Source organism: Culex quinquefasciatus, chromosome 2 (assembly GCF_015732765.1).
Source record: "Culex quinquefasciatus strain JHB chromosome 2, VPISU_Cqui_1.0_pri_paternal, whole genome shotgun sequence".
Lineage (NCBI taxonomy): Eukaryota > Metazoa > Arthropoda > Insecta > Diptera > Culicidae > Culex > Culex quinquefasciatus.
This window is the reverse complement of record NC_051862.1, coordinates 187,979,078-187,990,729: the sequence shown is the minus strand read 5'-3', so window position 1 is coordinate 187,990,729 and position 11,652 is coordinate 187,979,078. Positions and strand designations below refer to the sequence as shown.

General features: G+C 36.0%; 1 protein-coding gene across 1 annotated transcript; it reads right to left on the bottom strand.

The window, feature by feature from the left end:
• Positions 1-7,158: 7,158 nt before the first annotated feature.
• On the bottom strand, positions 7,159-8,252 carry LOC119765017 (probable RNA-binding protein 46). The gene is made up of 2 exons (XM_038256253.1): positions 7,649-8,252; positions 7,159-7,574 (listed from the first exon to the last, which is right to left on the bottom strand). The coding sequence occupies exons 1-2, from the start codon at positions 8,072-8,074 to the stop codon at positions 7,419-7,421; spliced, it is 582 nt and encodes a 193-aa protein (XP_038112181.1). The 5' UTR covers positions 8,075-8,252; the 3' UTR covers positions 7,159-7,418.
• Positions 8,253-11,652: the final 3,400 nt, after the last annotated feature.

Below are 11,652 nucleotides of genomic sequence, written 5' to 3'. Positions count from 1 at the left end.
TAAGTGATGGTAAGTTCGAAGTAAATATAATGTTTAAGCTCTGCGTAAAATTTAGAACATTTTTTCATTGTAATTTGTTATGTATTGTGAATGTATCTCTGTCATTCATTTAATTTTAAGTTAAGGTGTTTTTATTGCGACTAATAACGGGTTGTCTTTTATGTTCTAATGCTTGAACAATTAGGTCGTAAGAATACGCAAATTGTAAATAGGACAGAGACCTGCTAAAGATGCGCGAGTTTCCATTCAATATAATTAAAACACGTTTTCAAATTCAAATCCATTGTTTTATCATAATTATTGAAATTTCTGAAATAAATATTTTCCAAAGTATAATCGTGGATAGGCCCTTTGGTTTATCCAACCGAGTTTCTGTAAGTGTGCGTGTTGGCGCCGCACGCCGCAATTCGAGGTTGTCAAAATTTCAACCAATCAGGTAGGTCCAAAATAGGTTCAGCGATGTCTCCAAAATACATTCAATAAGTCCAAAAAGCATCCAAAAAATGTTTTACTTGAAATGCTTATTACAATGAAATGGTTAAATTATTTCCAAATTTCAATAGTACACTTTGTTAAGCATAAATTAAGGCACAAAACAATCCTAAAACCAGCCAAATTAGTTAGACCGTTCCTGAGAACAATGCGAAATATGTTGACGCTTTGCATAGTAGGTCCAAAATAGGGTCATATACCCTATTACTGATAATCTGTTCTTTTGAAATTTAATTGTATCTAAACAAAATTAACAAATCATTTTCCTTTCCGTTCAATCCGCCTAGGGGGATGATTTTTTGCTTCAAGAGCCCTTTTCTCCCCTCATTCAACCCTCCTCTCAATCAATTGCCGGATGTTTTGGAATTCGACGACTACATGAAGGAGGTGTCGTCCTTCCCCCGCGATACAGGAACGTGTCCACCGCGACGCCATCAACCACCATCGAGAGTCGCGAACGATTGGAAAGTGTCGTCCCCCTGGGGCTTTGTGACGAGAGCGAGTGGTGGGGGTGGCACAACAAATGAATGAACGAATGAAACGACGACAATGGCCGAAGGGGGTTGGTGTTTTTGTTGATGGAATGGGTGGGGGGAGGTTTGTTTTAAAATTTATGATCTAGTTGAATTTGATGAATTGCATGTCGCATGTGTTGTCATAAAACAAATTACATCAAACCTGTGTTTTCGATTCGGTTGTGGGGCGTTTTGAGGGGGTGAGTTTTGAGGGGGGGTTGCAGTTGAGATTAATTGATGAAATGAAAAATTGGTTTTGATGACAAATTGGAGCTTTGCAATTACATTCAATTATGGAAATTGTAGGAATAAATTTTGCATACAGCTGCTTTCCATAACTCTTGTTATTCTAGAGCAATTTATACATTTAAAAACCCGTTGAAAAGGAAATTGTACAAAATGAACAACCAATCTTGAAAACTTCCTTCAAACACTCATAACACTATGTTATCTCGGAGATCATAATTCGTGTCATGATGAGGCACTTAGTAATATTACTAAGCGGTGTACTTTCCTCCGCCAAATGGCAACGCCATAAGTGAAGACTGTGTGCTCCTCGGAACGACCCCAGGTCGTCGTGCACAGGATGTTCTTGATGATGATAATCTGGAAAAGAGAGAGAAAAAAAACCGAGCTCAAACCACCAAGAATCTTATCGCAGCTCGACAATCTTGGTATATGGTAGCATGACAAGGGCGATGGACACGTTCGTTTCTCTAGAAGAGGAAGGAACTTGCTCCACCGCCTGACACTCTGTCACCGGTCGTTATCTTGATGTTCTGCAAGGATGGCATAAATCACTCTAGACCAACATGACCACCTGCCTTCCTTGGTCGAGTGCATTATTGACTGTTGGTGGGAGATTCAATCTGGAGATTGACGAATTAATTATGGCTCAAACTTATTTGATCCTTTTAAAAACAACCTTTTATGACAAAATTTCGATAAATAGGCAATATTAAACAAATCTTCAAAGTTCCTCAAGTCTCGCCTCACCATTCGCCAAGGAAAACACTTTGATTGACATTAATCCCTGTTTTACCCAAAATGACAGCATCCATTCAGAAGCCATCATCAGCGTTGGCAGGTACGACGACGACGACGACGAAGGTCTGCCTTTAAAGCGTTCAATTATTATAATGTAACCATTTATCAAAAACAAAGAGCTTTGTGCCGAGTGGAAGGGGAACGACGAAAGGAGGAATGGTAATTTTAAAAGCCAGACCTGTGCAGATTATAGCTTTTAGCTTCCGAGTGAAATGCCATCTTCCTGGGAAGGGATGGAATGAGGGGTTGGCTTGTCTTAAGTTTTCCATTCGTTTCAGATAGATCAAAACTGGAGTTTTTTTTTGAAAAGGTCCAATAAACCAAATTTCCAGTTTTTGCTTTTTGGGTGTTTTTAGAACCGCCTTGAGTCAGGGGTATTGAAAAACACCCAAAAAGCAAAAACTGAAAATTTGGTTTAGGGACCATCCATAAACCACGTGGACACTTTTTTGGGATTCTCAACCCCCCCCCCCTTCGTGGACAATTGTCCATACAAAAAAATCTTTTTTGTATGGAGCGTGGACAATCGCCATACCCCCCCCCCCCCTAAAGTGTCCACGTGGTTTATGGATGGTCCCTTATTGGTCCTTTTCAAAAAAAAAAACTCCAGAAAAGTTCATTCAACCTTTGAAAAAAAGGATGAAATCTTAATAGCCAACCGAATTTGATTAAAGTTTAATGTTTATAATGATAAAATAGAACTAAAATCAATTTACTCAAAACCATATAAATACATTTTCAACTATAGAAATCCAAGGGCAGTTTCATAACATTTTTACCAAAAAATAGATCGAAGCTGTGAAATAAACATGATTCTGAAAGGTAAATCACAAATATGTTTTTTTTTTTCAAAAATGAAGCTTTATTTCTGTGTTATCCATAAACAACACAGTTAAACCTTGCATAGTGCGCAGGCGTTACGCTTTGTATTTCTTGGATTACTCTGAAAAGACATAATATTTTTGCAATCTTTTTTAAGCAACTTGGTCGTCTTGTTTCAATCTACAATCAGCTTGAAAAATATTGCAAAAATATTATGTCGTTTCAGAGTAATCGAAGATATACAAAGCGTAACGCCTGCGCACTATGCGAGGTTTAACTGTACTATCAACCTCTTCGCAGACCAAAAGTAATCAGAAAATGAAATGCTAAATCACGCTTTTTGAATACCAAACTCATTGCATTTTTGTAAGAACAACCCCCTGACGAAACAAAGTTTCTTTGGAATTGAGGCAAGTTACAACAGAGTTTCAGCCAAAAAAATAAAAGCCATATCCGGGTTTTGAGAGAATTCTGAGGTTAATATTATTAAATTACTTTCTTTTGATTAAATATGTTGGAAGGCCGATGCAAATATTTTAAAATACATTTAGTTTTGATTTGATTTAATTTTTACAGTAAAAAAAATTGTAATAATATTTCATATTTTTTATTGATTATATTCTATTTTATTCTCCTATTTTTTATTGCCGAAAGTATCAAATCTATCAGATCTCATCTCAAGATACTTATTTTCGAACATTTGATATTTTTATTGAAAGCTGCCAACATTGCATGAAGTCTTTTATGGGAAGAATTAATTGGTCATGGGGAAGCCATGGGTGCTGAAAAGACAGAATGCGTAACGTGATTTTCGAAAGCTCCCCACTGCTCCCCACGTATACAGCTGCACTACAGCTGTAAACATAAACAAAGTAGAAGACTGTGTTCAAGCTCAAGCGTGACATATTTTTTGCTGCTGAAGTGAATTGTTTTTAAACATTTTGGATCTGTTAATATTAAAGTTTTCGCTGAAAAATTAAGTGCTTCGCGCTTTTTTTTTTCTAAGTAGACTAAACGATGGGAGGCCAAAAGAGGCTTTTTTTGTTTTCCATGTGATGACAAAACAAAATAAACTATAGAACAATCACAATACTTGCCACTTCTTGGGAGCATTTTGCAAACAGTAAATTGGTTCCGCTTTGACAGTTCTAAATTGAGACCACTTTGCAAACCACTATTCTGCACCTGGAGAAAGCCCACAACAAAAATTAAGTCCAATAAAAAAAATACGAAAATTGGAATTTCATTAAATCTCCCCACTTGGGGAGAATTGATAACTTTTGAAGATATGTATTGAAAAGATAAAAAATGAAGAACGCTTTTTTTGTTTTCGTGCTATCTTGTCGCAAGTGCAATTTGGCCTAATAGTTATGTTAAGAAGAACGTCATTTTATGCAGTTCTCGTAAAAAAAAATATGGAGCGTAACACGGCATCCGACGGCCCTTCCTCCCCCCAACTGCGTTGCTTTATATATGATCTTTAAGAAAATATACTTTTCCTTTAATGTCTTCTTCCGATCTGTGGACACAAAATTCGAATAATTGTGCAGCTTCCTGCTTTTTTGTGGAATTTCTGAAGCGAGAGGGAACAAATCTTTCATTAAGAATTGCATGATTTATACCATTACAGTTAATATTCTAATTGTAATAGTTTTTTTCACAAAATGTCGTTATATTAACAAAATCGCTTAAAAATATTTATGAAATGTTTTCTTTTTAATTTTGTAGATTGTGATATTGAATTCAATAATAACCTTTTGAGATTTTTTTAATTTGTCCTTATCTTTTCCAAATATATTTATATTTTCAAACAAATATTTTGTTTGACAACTTTCCATTATTTTTTTCAAAAAAACATTTATATTAAAAAAATATATATCTCGGATACCAGACCAACCTAAAATCTAACGAGAATTTTTCAACATTTTAAACTTAAAATTAGGCAGGTGCAAATATATTTTGAAGTTTATGTTGCTCGGCTCTGACTAAAGTCGTGGGTAGGGGAAGGTGGGGGTGGGAGGGACAAAAACATAAAAAATACAAAAATTGAAATTTAAGCCTAGTTTAGAACATTTAGACGAAAAAATTGTTTTAAAATGCTTTTATTTCATGAAAATTTAAAATGTTTTCAGAGGAGTTCAAACATGCTAAATGTGATTATAAACGCAGGAAAATACATTTTAACTGGTTTTCAGTTGATTAAATTTAAGAGCGAGTCCACGAACAGGGCATACCCCTTTGTATGGGACGTCGTTTGGACCTCACCAATCTGCCTGAAATTTTCAGGGGTTGTTTGTACATATAAAACTAGCATCTGGCCAAAATATGAGCACTCTAGGTCAACGGGAAGTGGGGCAAATCGGGACACAAAGTTTGAAGGTTCAAAACGTCAAAATCGTAAAAGGCTGTAACTTGGGCAAAATTCAATTTAATTTAAAAATTCAAAATGCATCTGAAAGGGCTTAAAAATGCAACAAAATGCAGGATAGAGCACCCCGATTGGTTAAATCTAAAGGGAGTTATTGACATTTTAGTGAAAAATAGCACAATTTTCAAACTCAAATAAAAAGTGTTCCATCCAGATATCAACTCGGTTCGACCTGCAGCTTGTAGGGGACATCTGGGACTACCATCTGAAACTGAGAACGCTTTGGGTAAGGCAGTTTAACATATTAAATAGATACTTTTACTTTTAGTGAATTTTGGATGTAAATTTTTGCTCGGGGACCCTTAGATCCTATTTTCTGATGATAATTTTATCATATTCGTGTTCCTGAGACAATTTCACAATAGAAACATGCATAAAAATGTTTATTTTCATCCATTTTAACCCTTTAAAAATGAAAGTTAAAAAAATTGAGATGCTGCTTTTTTCTGGTGTCATCTAGTATCCTTGGAAACGAACTTGAATTTCAATAAATGTGAATCGAAGATTTTTTTTAACTTTCATTTTTTAAAGGGTTAAAATGGATGAAAACAAACATTTTTATGCATGTTTCTATTGTGAAATTGTCTCAGGAACACGAATATGATAAAATTATCATCAGAAAATGGGATCTAAGGGGTCCCCCGAGCAAAAATTTACAACCAAAAAATTCACTAAAAGTAAAAGTGTCTATTTAATATGTTAAACTGCCTTACCCAAAGCGTTCTCAGTCTCAGATGGTAGTCCCAGATGTCCCCTACAAGCTGCAGGTCGAACCGAGTTGATATCTAGATGGAACACTTTTTTATTTGAGTTTGAAAATTATGCTATTTTTTCACTAAAATGTCAATAACTCCCTTTAGATTTAACCAATCGGGGTGCTCTATCCTGCATTTTGTTGCATTTTTTAAGCCCTTTCAGATGCATTTTGATTTTTTAAATTAAATTGAATTTTGCCCAAGTTACAGCTTTTTTACGATTTTTGACGTTTTTGAACCTTCAAACTTTGTGTCCCGATTTGCCCCACTTCCCGTTGACCTAGAGTGCTCATATTTTGGCCAGATGCTAGTTTTATATGTACAAACAACCCCTGAAAATTTCAGGCAGATTGGTGAGGTCGATGCGAGATGGGTATGCTTTGCTCGTGGACTCGCTCTTAAGTTTTAATTAAATTCAGAAGTTTAAAAAAAATGGTTTGCTCCCTGAATGGCCGACCTTGAAACTTTGAAAAATATGTGCAACGGCCTTATTGAAAATCATGTCTTTTTGCGAGTGTTAAAAAGTGAGCGGGTCGTACCGCTCCTCCGTCACAAAATATCGAAAAAATGTAATTCGGATTCATTATCTGAGTCTTAAGTTACTGAGACGTTTCTAAATATTTTTTTAAACTTTTTTTTAAATGAAAAATACGATTTTTCGGATTTTTGAGCACTCCATAGAAGAGATAGAAATTTAGTGTCAATCGGACTGTTGTGTAAAATAGGACGCCCGATGTTATGCAGAGCCTAAAAAACGTCTTAGTAAAAAACCAGAAAATTAAAGGAATCGCACTGCCCCTCCGTGTGAACACTCTTTTGGACACCCCCCCCCCCCTCCATCGTGGTCAGTTTCAATACAAATAAAATCTATTTTGTATGGAGCGTGAACAATCGACCCCCCCCCCCCTTTTTCCCAAGGTGTCCACGTGGTTTATGGATAGTCTCCTGAGAATGACCAAATCCTCGAACCCTCTTCCAAGTATGTCACAATTCATTCTCAATTCGATTAAGTAAACAAAACAACATCTTAACTGAATAACATTTCAAGCTTTTATTTATAACATTTTGATATAAAACGGTAGAATATATGTTTCTCTTCCATACAGTGTCAATTTGATCCATGTTTTGTAATAAATATATAAATAAATAATACCAAGTAGTTTAAACTTAGAATAACATCAAAAGGTAAAGAAAAAAGAGAACTGAACCCAAAAAACTAAAACGCGACAAAGAAAACGTTTCAACTTAAAATAACACCAAAACGATACAAAAGGGGTCAGCTTTATACAATTACGTGCCAGTTCTTTTCGAGTTCATCTGCGCTTCCTATCCGGCATCCGGGGGGCTCGTTCCGGCCGCCTAGCGCTTCGCGTACCACTTCAGGTAGCACGTTTCTCCGAACCGGGCACACACCGGAATCAGCTTGCGCCGGGACAGGGCCGTCTCGTAGTGGCACTTGAACTGGATGATGACGAACTTTTTGCCCTCCTTGCAGTTCCGGATCCCGAAGAACACCTACCGGATTAAGGAGTTAGCACGCGTTAGTTTTGAAATGTTTCTAGGTTATGGTCAAACAAAAAAACACTTACGCATTCTCCGCCGCAAACTTCGCGAATCACCTCCCGGATGATAAAGTTGTCGATGGTCGGATCGATGTCGAGCATGACCAGCTTGCTCAGGTTCAGGCTCCGGCATGCGTACAGCAGGAACCGCGGCGTCAACTGCAACTCGTGGAAGATCGTGACGGCCCGCTGGAAGTCCTGCTCGTTCGTGTACCGGACGTAGGCGATTCCGCGGTTCAACCCGGTGAAGCACATTAGCAGCCGGATCTGGTAAACGAAGCCGGCACTGCTAAACAGCGGAACCAGGTCCCTTTCGAAAAGGTGCCGCGGCAAGTTTTTCACAAACAGCTCGAACCGGTAGGACGGTTCCGGGACGAGCTCCGGCGGACCGATGAATCGCTGGCCGTTCACCTGCAGCGTAGCGTAGTGGAAGCCACACCAAAATACGGACATTTTCACTGGTTCTATTTATGAATGAGATTCGCGGGAAACAACACAGCAACGTGGACCGATTTTGACAAGTGCACCTTTGTGAATGAAACGGCGATGAACGAGAGCGCGCGTGGCGAACGAGCTTGACGGATGACACCAATACAGTTGCGTGCCTTGGTTAACGACCGCGCAGCGTTTGAGCTGGTGTGAGTGGGACGAGTGGAGCGAGCACTTTCGTTGTGTGAAAGAGATGCACAACAGAAACGATGCAGCGTGAGTGTAAGGCAGTGTGAGTATGAATGAATTCAACAGAAGTACAGTGAAGCATCGATTTTCAGACCTACCCAGTAAAAAACAATGTTAATTTAGATGCCTGTTTTATGTTTTATCCTCAAATGACACAGAATGTTTTTGAAGATTTTTTTTTGTGGTTCTTAAGAATGATAGAATAAGATTGAAAAAATATCTTGGAACCATGTTTTGGACCCCTCCTGCAGTTTTCTTATTTGCTACCTCAAGCTTATTCCTAGTTAGGTTGCCAACATTGCTTTCTAAAAATCTGATATTGAAAGAATAAAAAAACCTGTCGTACAGATAATGAAAGCGTTCATTTAAAACGTAACGCAAAAATGAGATTTTTGACCCCGTAAAAAAATTTCCGTAACACAGCCATCGACCCCCCTCCCCACCCTACGGCGTTACCTTATAAAAGAACGCTCCCATTAACAGTCTGGACCCGGAGCCTAATTTTTCTGTTACATTCTTATTGGAATTCCATATAAACTGTAACGGGAACTGCAGGCACCGGGTCCTGACTATTAATCAAAATATCGAACTAAATCATTCAATACTTTCATAAGTCCTAAAATGAAACTTAAATTTGTGATATTATGTATTGCTCACAACGAAAAAGCTAATTATTCTGAGTACAATGACCCATTCTGAAGTTTTTTTAAAGGTCCAATAAACCAAATTTCAAGTTTTTGCTGGGTGTGTTTTTGGGTGTTTTTGAAACCGTCTGGGGTTTTAGAAAACACCCAAAAAGCAAAAACTGAAATTTTGGTTCATTGGACCTTTTTCAAAAACAAAAAAACAACTTCAGCATTGTACAAACGCAAAGGATTTGAAATGGATTTTTAAATCAATAAAAAAACTTCACGGTCTTTATTGACAGAAAAGGTCCTACTTGACAGCTCGTCCATCGCAAAAATGATGTCTTGTCAATTTCTTGAGGTTTTTTCTAAAGGTCCAATAAACCAAATTTTAAAAAACACCCAAAAAGCAAAAACTGAAAATTTGGTTTATTGGACCTTTTAAAAAAAAAACTCCAGATTTATTGTTTTTGCATATAAATTGAAAAAAGGTCAGAAATGGTTTTTATTTGTGTTTTTTACCATTGTACATAAAAATTTACATAGGGCTTTTAGACCCTATTGTTTACTGTTACTTTGTACTCTTAAATATATAAAGCATTCATGTTATGTTGTTAGTTTAAAAAGTATTATCACTGACGTGGTATTCTGTCATTTAGCAATGTTTTTTTCCAAATGTAAATCTTTCCATAAACAAACGAAAATTTAATCTTCATAAAAAGGAAAGAGTTGATTGAAACAATAATATTGATATAAGAATAATAATAATTAGTTTTCGCTTACTGTTCTGATTTCATATTCCAAAAAAATCCGAAGTATTTATTTCAACAATATTTAACTTCGGAAAATCAAATCATGAAAAAATCAAACTGTAAGATCTTAAAATACTGGTGGTGATGAAACATTGAATTATCTTCACGCAGAACGCGTAAAATTTCGTTAAATCTGATCTGATAAAGAACCAAAATATATAAAAAATAAAAATTGCCCGCATTTCAAACATAATTTTGCAGCGTATTTCAAAACATTCATAAATTACTGTTATGTTTCTGCAAAATTTCATACGTAAATTAAAAAAAATCCATTTAAAAGATTTTTTTCTTGTTTCCATAATCTGTCGCAAATTTACTGTAAAAGAAAATTAATATTTCAAAACAAATTTGAAAGTCAGTTTACGAGCGTTCGATCAACGAAATTTTTATTATTTTGGTAGTAATTGTGTAGCTCCTTGATACTATTTCAATTTCTTTTTTGAAATGGCCTTTGCCATGAAATACATTATAAGAAAATTTTAGCATTATAACGAGGTTTTTACTGTTAGTAAATATTGTTTGGATTTGAATTCAATGAACTTTAAAACACATTCGTATCAATCGAATGCAACATATCGTTATTTAAATGGGTGAGGATAAATAAAAGTTGATTGACTTATTTTTACTGCTAAACCAAGATTTTTACTAATTTTAAGAGTTCTCAATTCTAGTGCTTTTTGGCAAATATTAATTGGTTTTATAATTAATAACACATCATGTCTGAAGATGGACTTGGGTCTCTAAGGGGTAAACAAAAGTTCGAAAATCATAACTTTTACTATGTGAGCTGATATTATATCAACTAGTAATCTTTCGTTTTTGGAAGCGGCAAGACTGGTTTAAAAACAAGATCCTTTACCTTATTTGGCGTTATAATAAAACATTCGGGGATTTGAGATTAAATTTACTTTCAGACAGTTTAGTTTAGGTTGTTGATTAAAGTTAGATAGTTTTCCGTAGATGAATAATTGGACTTAAATGATTAGTTGATTTGAACGAAGTGTAACATTTCATTGGCAGATCTGTTTCTAGTTGTAATGTACGACAAGACTATTGACGGACGTGACAGGTCGGCAGTTAGTTTTCATCTTTTTTCTCTAGTATTTTTATTTCCTTTAAATTTGGAATACATCATAGGTTTCTTTTGTATAGATCTCCGATTAGTTACATTTTCTTATTTAATTAACTAATAATTTAATTTATTCCGGGCCTTCTTACTTTGAATCACAATTTCAGATTTTCTTTATTCAGTGTTAAACTTAGATTACCGTAACTGCTCAAATCATCCAAGTTCTTACTACTCACATCAACACTAATTTTCTTTCACCTCTCCCCTCCCGATCCCCTATATCTTCCGGTGGTGTTCATTTGGTATGCAATACTAGTTCGGCCACTACCCTTTTTTCCACAAGAAACCGGACTTGGACTGACTTGAGGCCGCGTCCCCCACCTTGCTCCGTAAAACGAAAACGAAAACGAAAACGAAACTAGTAATCTTTCGCTTGATTTTTATTGTCATAATCATGCCATTTCACGAGGAATCCTCTTGTAATGAGACGCAATTCCAATTGGAAGATGACTAATAACATACTCTCCTCAATATTTCGGGGAGAAATCGAGGAATTGAGTTTGCTGAAACTTTGGCATAGATTGAACCATCTGTGCAAATAGCAAGGTAATAGACTGGAATCGAAAACTTTTTTTTGTCGAATTTGCACAACTGTTCAAGCAAGATTTGCTTATGTGCTCTTATTAATAATAGTACAAAAGTGAGTTGAAATTATTTCAGCTTTCTGGTCACAACATTTTCGGCCATCACTTTGGCACACAAGTATTTCAATATTTTATATTTAAACAGTGCGTCATCATTTCCGACAAGGCGCGCGCTTCTCGCGATCGATCGCGTAGCATCCCA